The 13,686-nt window shown below is 41.7% G+C and overlaps 1 protein-coding gene across 4 annotated transcripts in view; it reads right to left on the reverse strand.

The window, feature by feature from the left end:
• ARHGAP6 (Rho GTPase activating protein 6) overlaps nt 1–13,686 on the reverse strand; it is a 516,153-nt gene that overhangs the window by 58,753 nt on the left and 443,714 nt on the right. For all 4 annotated transcript variants that reach the window (XM_055121046.1, XM_055121047.1, XM_055121049.1 and 1 more), the window contains exon 3: nt 5,749–5,820. In XM_055121046.1, the coding sequence (XP_054977021.1) occupies nt 5,749–5,820 (72 nt within the window). The remainder of the gene's footprint in view (nt 1–5,748; nt 5,821–13,686) is intronic.

A 13,686-nucleotide genomic window follows, 5' to 3' on the forward strand; every position in this document is an offset into this window, starting at 1 on the left:
TGGACTCACCAGAATTGGCTGTGCCTCTGCAATCAGGCTCGATCCCTCCATCTGCTCTCAAGTTTACTTCCAGATCATTCATTTCACAGTGAAACGTGGCGATTGATGGAAAAATATCATCAATTCTCCCTCTGCTTAATGTACATTGCTAAGGTATCAATGATCTCAGCATGGACAGCAAAAAAATTGTGCTGCGATTCACATACGTCTATGGGAGCTAAAACCTTCTTATTTTTCCTAGGAATCATGCTTCTACACAGTCCTCTTTGCCCCAGGAATAGTACTATGTGTGGCAGACAGTACATCAGCTTTGAGACTTCCCACACAGTGATGCTTAAGCTTCATTTAATAAGACACAAAATAAAATTGTGCCAAGTATTCTGCATAGTTCTACTTGACAGCTCACACATTTCGAACATATTTAGAGACTGAGTAACGAAGAACCATGGCATGATATGATTTTCACAATAAGAACTAACCCCCTGGCCCAGAGGACTAGCGTGGATGTTCAGCACGTGTGCTTTGCAAGGGTATGATCAGAAGCCTGAACTCCCAATCCCACATGCGCCAAGCATGCTCTGGGTAGCACTGCCATTTGAGCCTGCCAGCATCGGCCTGCGGGGGTCCCCTCTGCAACAGGGGAGTTCTGGCTGCTCCAGAGCTAGGTTTGTAAGCACCACAAAAATAGGCGCACCTGTGGGGAGCACCAAGGTCAGAGAAAAGGGCTTCTGATGAGGACGGTACGAGCAGCCATGAGCCCTAGCAAGCTCCACAAACATGACTCATGTGTCTTAACCATGAGTGCAAGCCCTGGCAAGAACACTTCGAGCACTCTGATGTGATGTGTGGCCGTGATGAGTACTACAGCTAGAAATGTGTGAGCATCACAGCCAGGCGTGGGTGGCACTGCTGGCTGCTGTACAACGAAGAGGGAGGAAAAGAAAAGAAGTATCCCTTGATTTCATGTCAATAAATATACGACACAATTTGAAAACAGGGGCCTGTCTCCCAGACGTCCACCACAATAAAGCCTGCTCCATCATGTCCCGATTAGGAACCCCAGTCACTAGAACAGAGAAACTCTTCAGAAACCTTTCCCCTCAAAGGCATTTCTTTTTGCCACTAGAAAAGAGTTTTTGGAGTTCTGTAAGTTTACAAGATAGTTTTTGTTTGCCAAGTAATGGACCTCAAAGAAGAACTTGGCCAATGTTAATAAAACTACGTTTTGGGAAGCGGCATCAATCTTACTCTCCATTTGGAAACTAAGAATTACGTGGCAAAAGAAACATAAGAATGTCACATGATCTGCTGTGTAATCTATCAAGGCAACTAAGTAAAATACCAGGCAGGATTCACTCTGATTGATTCCATTACTATAGCCGCATATCTCATACTTAATGAATCACTTTATTGGAGCAGCAATTCAATTCTAAGAAACTGCTGGTATTTATTTTTAGACGACCTAGCCCATGAGTTCATTTTGAGTTTCCTGTTTTTCTTCTCTTACTCTTGGATCCAATGATTATCATTTTGCACATGTGTAGCTGTTATGAACCCTGACACTAGTCAACTAGAAGGAAATAATGTGAAGCAATTACAACTGCATCAGAACTGCAGGCTGCCTCTCATACACCAAAAACTTGTATGTCTGTGTTTTTCCTCTACAGCTTTTTGGTTTTGGGTTTAGGGCCACACCGAGTATGGCTTGAGGACTACTCCCAGTTCAGTGCTTGCGGGACCTTGTGTTGTTAGGGAACAAATTCAGAGCTCCGGCATGCAAAGCATGCACTCCTATCCTTAAAACTATCTCCCTGCCCAGGGCATCTTGGTTTAAAACATCCATGCTGCTTAAAAAAGCAAGAAAAGAAACAGCAACATCTCTTTTGCCATGCAGTTGGCTATTTCTCCCCTTTGTTATAGGGGTATGTGCCTATTTTAGTGTGAGCGGGATCTAGTAGGGTCTTTATTCCTTCCCCAGGCAGCATCTTATGCAGACTCAGAACACTGCCAAATTTTCACTGAGAAGCATATAAATATCCATGTATATTATTTCTCCTTGCCCTTCCACACTCTGTTTTACTGTTGATTCCAGCTGTTTGGCAATAGAAATACATGTATACATTATCAAATTGAGCCCAGTATCAATATGGCTATCTTAGGACACTGACGCTATAGAAACACATGTATACATTATCAAATTGAGCCCAGTATCAATATGGCTATCCTAGGACACTGACGCTATGACACATTACTAATACTGATCTGAGTGGTTCATGTAATACACTCTAGAAGCACCGAGAATTCCTCTATTCCTCTAATCTAATTAGAGGAATTAGAATTCCTCTAATCCTCTACTCTAGAAAGGTAAAGTTATTTCCAGACAGGGATAGAGTGAGTAAGCACTCTACTTTAAAAGAGTATGCCAGAACAGGGAGATGACTCAGGGATCAAGGGCACTTGCTTTACATACTTTGCATGCGTGAACCCCCTAGCATGCCCCCAGAGTACCACTGAGGAGATAGGCCTGGTAGCCCCAAGGACTGCTGAACCTGAGTGACACAGTACCACTAGAACACAGAACTGAACTGTCAGGCCTGAACATCCCACTAAGTATCATTGGGAGTGGCCAGCAGAAACCTTTGAGGATGCTTTTGAGTCCCACATTATTCCGTGCAAAAAAATAAAATCACTATGCTGATTACTAATTTTCCATTCAATTAAAGGTAAGAATATATGAAGCCATTGTTAAGAAGGACGTGAGTTAGAAGGGACAAGAAAAAGGTGAGTTAGAAGGGACAAGAAAAAGAAAGGGGCAAGAGATCATATTATGCACTAATTTGCATCTGTAATATGATTGGATCTCTGGCTGGCCTTATTTACATAAGGACAGATGAGATCATCTTACAAACCTATATAAGGGCATGTACACTCTAAATATTCATCATCCAATCACCCCACACTCTCATTTGCAGACACAACCAGATTGGTTGCTCAGATCAGACCTCATAGGAGGTAACCAATCAGCAGAAGGACCTAGGCTTGTGGATTGTATAAATTCTGGTTCTGGTAAAGAAGGATCCCCTTTCTCTTCCCTGCTTTCAGCCCCTGCACCCAGCTGCTTCTACATATTATTCTGCATGCTTATAGAGTTATACCAACTTTCACTGTTATAGACCTGTGGTAGTAGGTATGCTATTCTTACACACTGTGCACAAGAGCCTAAAGCAAGTTGCTACCTGCTAAAACAAATTACGTAAAATCTAACTTGCCAGGCAATAATAGGAAGCTGGGCAAGGGCTAATGTCCTTTGCCTTTGCTACTCCAGGAGCATATTCTGCTACAAGAGGACAAGCCCTGGTTAGCTTATGAAGTTCCTCATGCCCTCTTCCCTTCAGACCACTGGAATCAGAATTTCTAGGCCCAGACTCTGGGCAGTGGAATTTTTTTCAGGTTCCACAAACGATACTACTGTTTCAAAAGGGATAGGGATCACTGACATTTTATGTCTTTTTGTTTATCGCATTTGAGGTAAACATTTGAAATATCTTGATATATTTTGTTTGGAGCAGTGCTATTGGCATCTAGTGGTAGAGGCCAGAGATATTTTTTAAAATTTATTTATTTTTAATTAGTGAATCACCATGAGGGTAGTTACAGATTTATACATTTTTGTGCTCATGTTTCCCTCATACAAAGTTTGAGAACCCATCCCCTCACCAGTGCCCATTCTCCACCACCAGTAAACCCAGCATCCCTCCTACCCTCCCCAATCCCATCTCCCCCACCCCACCCTGCCACTGTGGTAGGGTATTCCCTTCTGTTCTCTCTCTCTAATTAGATGTTGTGGTTTGCAATAAAGGTGTTGAGTGGCCACTGTGTTCAGTCTCTAGCCCGCATTCAGCCCAAATCACCCTTCCCCCGCATGGCCTCCGACCGCATTATACTTGGTGATCCCTTCTCTGAGTTGCCCTCTCCCCAGAATGTGAGACCAGCCTCCAAACCATGGAGTCAACCTCCTGGTACTTATTTCTACTATTCTTGGGTGTTAGTCTCCTACTCTGTTATTCTATATTCCACAGATGAGTGCAATCTTTCTATGTCTGTCTCTCTCTTTCTGACTCATTTCACTCAGCATGATACTTTCCATGCCGATCCACTTATATGCAAAATTCATGACCTCCTTTTTTCTAACAGCTGCATAGTATTCCATTGTATAGATGTACCAAAGTTTCTTCAACCAGTCATCTGTTCTAGGGCACTCAGGTTTTTTCCAGATTCTGGCTATTGTAAACAGTGCTGCGATGAACATATAAGTGCAGATGTCATTTCGACTATACTTTTTGGCTTCTCTGGGATATATTCCCAGCAGTGGTATTGCTGGGTCAAATGGGAGCTCAACCTCTAGTTTTTTGAGAATCGTCCATATTGTTTTCCAAAAGGGCTGAACTCGTCGGCATTACCACCAGCAGTGTAGAAGGGTCCCTCTCTCCCAACATCCTCTCCAACAGCGGTTGCTTTTGTTCTTTTGGATGTGTGCTAGCCTCTGTGGTGTGAGGTGGTATCTCATGGTTGTTTTGATCTGCGTCTCCCTGGTGATTAGTGATGTAGAGCACTTTTTCATGTGGCTTTTAGGCCAGGGATACTTTTAAATATCTCACAAGTTATAGGAAAACTCCACCTAGCCACCATTATATCACCTCCCTGCAACAAAGAATTCTCCAGTCTACAATGGCCACAGTACCAAGGTTGAGAAAGCATGCTCTGAGGGAAGCAAAACATTGCTTTTCAGTTCTTTAGAACTATTTATCTACTTTTATTCAAAACAATGAGTCATGATCCTGTAAGCACAGTTTAGGTATGGCTGAAGAGTCAGGGATAAGTGGGATGGACAAGATCTTGTCCATTCTTTATTATAAAGAATAAAGGCCTTCAGTTTCACTGCTTTCCATTATGCTCCAAGGAGAAATTCCATCATTATTCAAAAGAAACTCAAGGTGAGACAGAATGGCTCTCCTCACTCAGCACTCACTATGTCACATAAAGTGAAAATACATTTATATGGCTATACTATTCAACAGTTATTTCATATGAGGTCGTAGAAACAAGCTACCAAAAGTTGTATGGTGCTAATGGGGCCCAGGTGCCCATCATGATGCTCAATGAATATTAGTTTTAAAATGACCACAAATACCTCTGAAAGAGTGACTAAAGTATCAATTTGCCACTAGAGGAGAAAACTATGAAAAGAGTCAAAAATTCTGAAAACATATAAGGGAAAAATAATCATGCTGTGAAGTAACATAAAAAAATTCAAAGAATGACCCATCTTCAGGGTGAGACTGTTTCTTTCCAGTAGTCAGGGTAAGCAAATCCAAACTCTTTCTCATTCAACTAGCCTGGCCTAACTTTCTGAGTTTGCCAGACAGCTGGTTAGTGTTAGAGATGCTGTCCATGGCTACTCAACCCAGGTTTTCTTTTTGCATAGCTGATTGGCCAGAATCATAATTGGAACCATAAATTTGGCACAAGTAACACTTTGCTCCAACCAGTTGAACTCATCAATTCAGTACAGGGCCACTCAAACACAAAAGAGTAGACCAAAACAGCCCTTAATGACATTCCATCGTAGAAATCCAGTTTACATAATAGAGTTGAATCACGTAAATCTAAGCAATTCAAAAACCCCACCAAATTCAACCATTATGCTCCATGGAAGATGCATTTGCTTTAGTTCATTCTGCCCCTTACCTCTGTCTTTGTTTTTCTCCTTTGCCAGTGCATCCAGTTTCTTTCTCAGAGACTTCTTTCTCTTTTGTCCATCTGTAAATATAAAAATGAAAATTATGAAAAAGTCATAGAATGAGCCAGACTCCAGATAAAGAATAAAAAGTTGTAAAACCCAAGCATAATATAAGCATAATACTGTAACTAAATCGGAGCAAAGTATGACTTCACTCATACCCAACAGAGTAATAGCTTTAACGATACATGAAAATCCTTGACGTGGACTGCACACATAGCTATAATTCACGGCTATGTTCTTAAATATTGTTATAACATTTGTATTTGATAGTACAGGAAACTCACATCTGTTGCATGTAACTTAGTTTGATACTTAGCTACAGTTACTTTTTAATTTATTAGTGTGTTTTATTCTTTGGGATGGATCTCTCCGGGCGATGCTCAGCCAACCTGGTCAGTGATTCATTGCCAGGGCCTGAGGATGCAGTAATGCTTGGGCACTCTGGTGCTGTGGATTACACTGAACTACCCCAGCAGTGTTCAGGGACCTCCAGAGCAACACCCAGTGGTGCTTGGTGGCATCCAGGAATGTATCTGGTGATGCTCAAAGGACATTGATGTGCCAAGGTCAGCTGCAGATAAGGAAAGCTTTTAAACCCTACACTATCTCTCTGGCCGTGATACGTTTGTTTTTACTATTACAAGATTCTCTTCCTTATTCTTTATGTTTATGCAAAGCTATTTTCTTCTTGAATCAAATATCCATGAGAAGAGAAGAACAGTGCACAAAATGTTGAGAGTTCAATGTAAATCGAGTATAATTAGAAAAGAAAATGACTTTCAGGATCCATAGAACTCAGGTTTCATTACTGATGCACCATTTACTGACTTGGGACTTTGGACATGTCTTTGTCCATATCTATAAAATGCAACTTTAATTGGATTATTGTGAGGATTACATAAAATGATGCACTTAAGTACGTAATGGGGAACCTAACACATGTCCATAAATTCAGATCTACCTTCACAATGTGGGGGGGACAGAATCACATTCTGCACTATAACTTTGCCATTATTTAATGCAACATTTTTAAAAATAAACATTTAAGGGGGCTGGAGCAATAGCACAGTGGGGAGGGCGCTTGCCTTGCACGCGGCCGACCCGGGTTTGATTCCCAGTATCCCATATGGTCCCCTGAGCACAACCAGGAGTAATTCCTGAGCGCAGAGCCAGGAGTAACCCCTATGCATCTCGGGTGTGACCCAAAAAGCAAAATAAATAAATAAATAAATAAATAAAAATAAATAAACATTTGAATTCTAAGTATTTTTTCATTAGAATAACATGGCATACATCCTTTAAGGTCTTATGCTTGGAACAAATGTACTTAATACATCTGGCTAGTTTACTAAATAATGAAGATACCACTCATATCACTAGGCAGTTGCAACTGAATTCCTGGGATATCATCATGAAATATTGGCAGTCATCTTTGCAAGAATGTGTTTTGGGATTATGCAGCTGTCAATTTAACATGTGGGAGTTGTGAGCTGAAAAGCCACATGGTGATCAAATAGGGTAAACACAGCCTATTGTTTTTTCAGAAGCTGCACTAAAAAGTGTAGCAAAGAAATAGTAAGGCCAATAAAATGTAAAAGCTTGATTCTGAAGACAGAGTAAGCATTCTTAAACTGGAATTAACAGTCCTGAAATTCACACCAGACTCCAACTCGTCCTCTTGGAATTTTTGGAGGCAAAAGACATCATAATGTCATCAACAGGCACATTCAATTACTAATACTTTTTAGAGAAATATTGAAAATTTGATTCCGCTCTTTTAAAGTAAAGTAAGAATTTCATGCTTGGAGTTGTAAAATTAGTATTAAGAAAAATGATATAAATCAGTGAGTCTATGAAAAGAGACATCAATTAATTTCATCATGCATATATTCTTATTATCAGTGTCGAAAGGGTGATATAGCTATATTACTTACTATGACTTACTGGATACATACAGAAGCACTTGACATCACCAAATGGATTTGACTATCATTCCTTAACTTTAATAGTTGCTCCACTAAACGACATGTTAAGACATAATAGATTTATTTATTACAACCAGTGGTGGAAAAATAAAATAAATTAAAACTAGCTCAGAAAGAGTCAGGGTACATATAGGATATAGGATATTTTCCTTTGACAATGATTCATTTTAAAGCCTATTTTCATTTTGTTTTTTGGGCCATACCCAGTGGTGCTCAGGGCTTACTCCTGGCAGGGACTTGGAGGACCACACAGGATGCTGGGATAAAACCTGTGTTGGCTGCATGCAATGCAAGTATCCTACCTCATAGACTATCACTCTGACCCCAGCTGCCTTCTTTGCTTTCGTTTTACCGCCTACATACACATTGTTAAAGTATATAGTTGTTTTCCCTGCCGAGAAATTCACATGGATTAATGACACTACAGTTATTCTTTCTTGCCTAACTCATTATGTTCACGGATATTTTAAGATTCATCTCACTGAGGCAGGCAGCAGTAGGTCACTCGTTTTTATTGCTGTATTTTATTGTCCGCATATAACACAGTATTTTGTGCCTGCATCCATATAGAACCAGTTGCTTGGCTGGTAGGTGGAATCAATGTATCTTCTACAGAGGATCATTCCATGGATCATTCCAGAAGATCATTCTATCTTTAAAATTCCACCATGTACAAAAGTGCAGGCTTCACGGCAGACACTTTATCTTTGTAAAATGCTTGTGAAGTTGGCAGGCAGGGGTAGAATGGGGTTGGGGTGGGGAGTGAATCTGGGAACACTGATGGTGGAAAACTCACACTGGTGGAGGGATTGAGGCTGCATTATTGGATGCCTACAACTCAAATATCATTAACATTGTACATCATGGCTCACTAATTTTCAAAAAGGTGACATTAAAAAAAGAAATACAAGCTTCATCATTACAAAAGATCATTCCATCACCTACAGGAACTCAAGCTTCCTAACTCTCAGCGTTGCCTTGTAATGATTATAGAATGCCAAAGGTCATGGGCACATGCTTGCTAACTAAGCATTGAGAGCTCTAGCATGCCTGGACCCATGAGGACTCATGAGCAGCCTGTGACACAGGCCTGTAGTAGGAAGGTAGAGCTGGTATGTAATCTAGGCTAAGGGTTTAAGGCCACACCTTACTAGCATCTTCATATCATTGGCTCCATGAAACTCTCTTCCTATTTTATATGTAAGGTAACTGAGGCTAGTGAGGTGAAGTAATTTTTTGTACTAGGGAAGAAGTTGGGATTCAGAATTATCCAATATCAAAGCCAATTTCACTTTTTCTTTCTTTTTTTTTTTGGAGGGGAGTTGGGCCACACCCAACTTTTTTTCTTTTAAAAATATTTTTAATTTAATCACCATAAGATACATAGCTACAAAGCTTTTCATGATCAGTTTTCAGTCATACAATGTTCCAACACCCAACTCCCCGCCAGGGTGCATTTCCCACCACCAATGTCCCCAGTTTCCCTCCAACCACCCTCTCCCCAGCCTTTCTCTATGGCTGATACTTTCCTTCTCTCTCTCTCTCTCTCTCACTCGCTTTTTCTCTCTCTCCTTTCTTTTGGGCATTGTGATTTTCAATACAGAAACTGAGAGGTTATTATGTATCATGTTTGTACTTTACCTACTTTAAGCACACAGCTCTTATTCAGAGTGATCATTTTCAATGATCTTTGTCTAAACGGTCTCTTCTCTACACCTCTTCTCCCCCCACACTTGAAAAGGTTGCCAACCATGGACCAGGCCTCCTGGCCCTTGGCTATTAGCCTCTTATTGTGTTTTTAAGTCCCACAAATGATTGCAGTCGTTCTATGTCTGCCCCTCTCAGATATGACTTACTTCTTTCCTTTTAATATTTCCCCCAGAAATTAGCTCAAACATTCAGGGAGGTAAGAAATAGCTATGATATGCTGTCTGAAAACTAGAGACTCATGTAAGCTGGTGGTATAATTCATTCTTGAAGTCCTGAGATGGAGAGAAGTTAGTGTTGTAAAGCTCTGAGGAAGTGAGATGTTTCTGTTCAAGTGACAAGGCAAGAAAGTGGGTAAATTTTTCCTTCCTTCCTTCCTTCCTTCCTTCCTTCCTTCCTTCCTTCCTTCCTTCCTTCCTTCCTTCCTTCCTTCCTTCCTTCCTTCCTTCCTCCCTCCCTCCCTCCCTCCCTCCCTCCCTCCCTCCCTCCCTCCCTCCCTCCCTTCCTTCCTTCCTTCCTTCCTTCCTTCCTTCCTTCCTTCCTTCCTTCCTTCCTTCCTTCCTTCCTTCCTTCCTTCCTTCCTTTCTCTTATTCTAATGCTCAGGAATTGCTCCTGGCAGTGCTCAGGGGACCATATGGGATGTCAGGGATTGAACCCGGGTCGGCCACATGCAAGATGCAAGGCAAGCACTCTCCCTGATGTACTCTGGCCCCAAAACCAATTTTCATAACCTCTACCTGGGCTGAGCCAAAAAACAATGGAGCTTACTTGAGGGATGCACCATTATAGACCAAATATATAAATTAAAATGCACAAGGTAATCCAGATTTTGAGAAGAGAAAGAGTAATAAGCAGTTTTTAAGCTTTAGCTATGTGCTAACAATAGCAGAAGAGATTTGGATATATGATAAGACCCAATATACATCCTCATATAACCCATAGAGGTAGCCTTTTTTATTTAATCAAAAATCTGAGAACTAAAGTACACAGTTCAAAAGTCACAGGTCTCATGCGTGGTGAAGTTGTGAATTAAACCCAGATCTTTCTAAAACGTCCAACTCTGTCTTGAGAGGGGTGGATAACAGCGGAACCAAGAGATCTGTGATAATAAACTAAAAATATTTGGGAGGAGAGTCTCCCAAACAGTGCTCAATGGGCCCATGTACCACAAACTGTGATTGGATGCACTGTCATCCAGGCTCTTCTGGCTTACCCTCCTGCTCAATAGCCCCAAGGCCACACTGGGCAGTGCTAAGGTGTGGGAGGGGGAGCACATGTAAATAAGGCTTTTACCCTAACCCTTGTACAATCATCACGGTCCCTAGATATCTTTTCTTTAAAGTCCTTTTGCCTCTGCAAAATGCATCCCTTTCATGAGATGGTTCTGGATTTGTGAGACAGCGAGTCCCTTTGTGCACGCATTTAGGTTCTGCGCCCCCTGAAGCTCAAGCAATGGTCAGACAAGAAGGTTCAGTCCATAGTGATGTAGGTCCAAAGACAGGGCTCCACAGCCAAAATTCAGTTACACCACGCCTATAACCAGATCACAAGCATCCCATTTGTTTGTGGGTCACACTCAGTGATGTTTAGGGGTTACTCCTGACTCTGCACTCAAGAATTAATTCAGGAGGGTCTGGAGTAATAGCACAGTGGGTAGGGCGTTTGCCTTGCATGTGGCCAACCCGGGTTCGATTCCCAGCATCCCATATGGTCCCCTGACCACTGTCGGGGGTGAATCCTGAGTGCATCGCCGGGTGTGACCCAAAAAGAAAAAAAAAACAATCCTGGAGATGCTCATGGAACAATATGGGACGCTGGGGATTAAACCTGGGTCAGTCACAGGCAAAGCAAGCGCCCTACTCGATGTCCTATCTCTCCTGCCCTCAGATCACAAGTTTTAAGCCCCTTTCTCCTTTACTTCCATTAAGGCTACATGAGCGTAAAGGAGAAGGAATCACCTAAACCAAGAGACTTAATGAGCATTTAAAAAATAGATGCTTCTTGGGGACAAAGTCCTCTTTCTGATGCTTCTGCCAAGGCAGAACCTCATGGGTACTGCATGACCAGAAGCAGCCCGACGCTGCCCACATAGTGCTTTGAAAACCTTGAGATCTATTACCACGTCTTGCCACATTCATAGCTATATCTGGGCTTGTCATTCCCGGGCAAGGTGGCAGCTGGCAGCATGGACTCCCACATCCCGCTCACTCCAAGAGAGCAGAGACATCTAACCCCGGTGATGGCACCCTTTTTTGTTACCTGGCAGACCTAAGAGTTTGCAACTCCGCCCTAGCCTGAAAAGAAGGTTCTAGCTTGTTTCGAATCTTCCAGAAATTCCTGCTGAGAAAAGTCAGAAGGAATGCTCTTTGGCACACATCCTCTGATTCTCTGACCACAGATGCCTCGCTATTTACTTGGATCAGAAAACGCGTCTCTCAGAGAGCACAAACCCAAGGAATTCAGCAGCTCTGTGAGAGGAGCTTAGCTAAGGAGTGAGGGGAAACGACATGAAAGAGACATGGTGGGTGAATTGAGAAGTGGCCCTTCGGAAACTACACACAAGCAGTGGGTTAACCTCAGTGCTACTGCTTGGGGCCCAGGTAACTGTGTCAGAAAGAAGAGTCCAGAGCGCAGCAGGAGCTGAAGCAGCACTGGAGACTAGAGCAAAGAGCCATTTCTGGTTTTTTGGTTTTGGTTTTTGGGGCCAAACCCATCGGTGCTGGGGGCTTCCTCCTGGCTCTATGCTCAGATATCACTCCTGGCAGTGTTCAGGGGACCAGATGGAATGCCAAGGATTAAATCTTGGTCAGCTCTGGTCAAGGCAGGCACCATCCCACCATACTCCCACTCAGCCATTTAACTGTGACAGTCACAATGTCTCTGGATATTGCCATATGTCCAGGAGGGACACAATCACTAGGGCTGAGAACTGCTGGTCTATGCTTAATTCTACATTGATAGCAACTATGCGTTTAAATCATGTGACATCTAAATGACAAGTCACTAGTTTTGCTACTAGTCGCAATGTGCAATAAAATTTAACCAGGCTAGTTTCTATATTCAACAGAACAATATAGGGCTGGACTGATAGTATAGTATGCAAGGTGCTTGTCATGTATGCAGCCAACCCGGGTTCAACACCTAGCACTACATATGACCCACTGAGCATAGCCAGGAGTAAGTTTTAAACAATGCTGGGCATGACCAAAGTATGGAATGAAAGAATATTAAAACATTGTTTATATCAAGTTAAATCAGTGGCAAAATGATATTCAATTTACAAGGAGTTGTGAGTCTCCCTATGTTAAGTTTTCAAGCCAATCCCCAATAACCAAACAAGTTCCTTGAGTGAACAGCATTTCGTTTGTTGTATAAAGTATACTGAACAGTTGTATTTGTAGAAGTAACAGCATACTGTGTATGGCACACAGGAAAGGCTTGGGAGACTGAATTTATTATTTTTTTAGATAGCAAAACATGGTAGATGAATATACTTACTGGTCAGTTGTCCACAAGACAGAAAAAGGATTGAAAGAGGAAATTACAGAAGGACAGTTTTGTCAGCAAATCATATTGATTGTCAGGAGAACGAATATCTCAAAAATACCACCAATCACCATTGCTTCCATTTTTGTTGCTCTCTGTCTCAAATCTTTACTCTGGGGGTGCTATGTCATGGATTATGTGTTTAGGAACTGGTGCTTCCAGCCTATAGTCATGCTAGTGAGTTTCTACTAATCCTTCAGACCCAGTCAAGTTGTTAGATAACCCAACCCAAACTTAGTTTGATAACAACCTCATGGGCCAGAGCCACAATGAGCAAAAGATGCTAAGATAGTTTCAGGAACTGTGTAAGATTATATTTAATAAAAATAAAAGAATAAAGGAAATGAAAAATTCCCAGATAAATGTAAAGTGGTATTCTGGAATGTGTGGGGTCCCCACTTCAGATACCCACTTATATCTCTGGGAACAATTTCAATTCAACTCTTAGACCAGAATATTACACAGTTTTCCTTGCTTTTCTATCCTTAGCTTGCTGCCCTATTTTGTTCCAAGAAGCAAAGGTGGTCATTTCCCCAAGCATTTCCTGAGATGGACTTTGGGAATTGGGACGAGATAGCATCAGGGGGAAATTTAAATGAGTTCTCTTTAGATTATTAATGACATATACTAGTTTTATTGTCCAA

This window comes from Sorex araneus, chromosome X (genome assembly GCF_027595985.1).
Source record: "Sorex araneus isolate mSorAra2 chromosome X, mSorAra2.pri, whole genome shotgun sequence".
In the NCBI taxonomy this organism is placed as follows: Eukaryota; Metazoa; Chordata; class Mammalia; order Eulipotyphla; family Soricidae; genus Sorex; species Sorex araneus.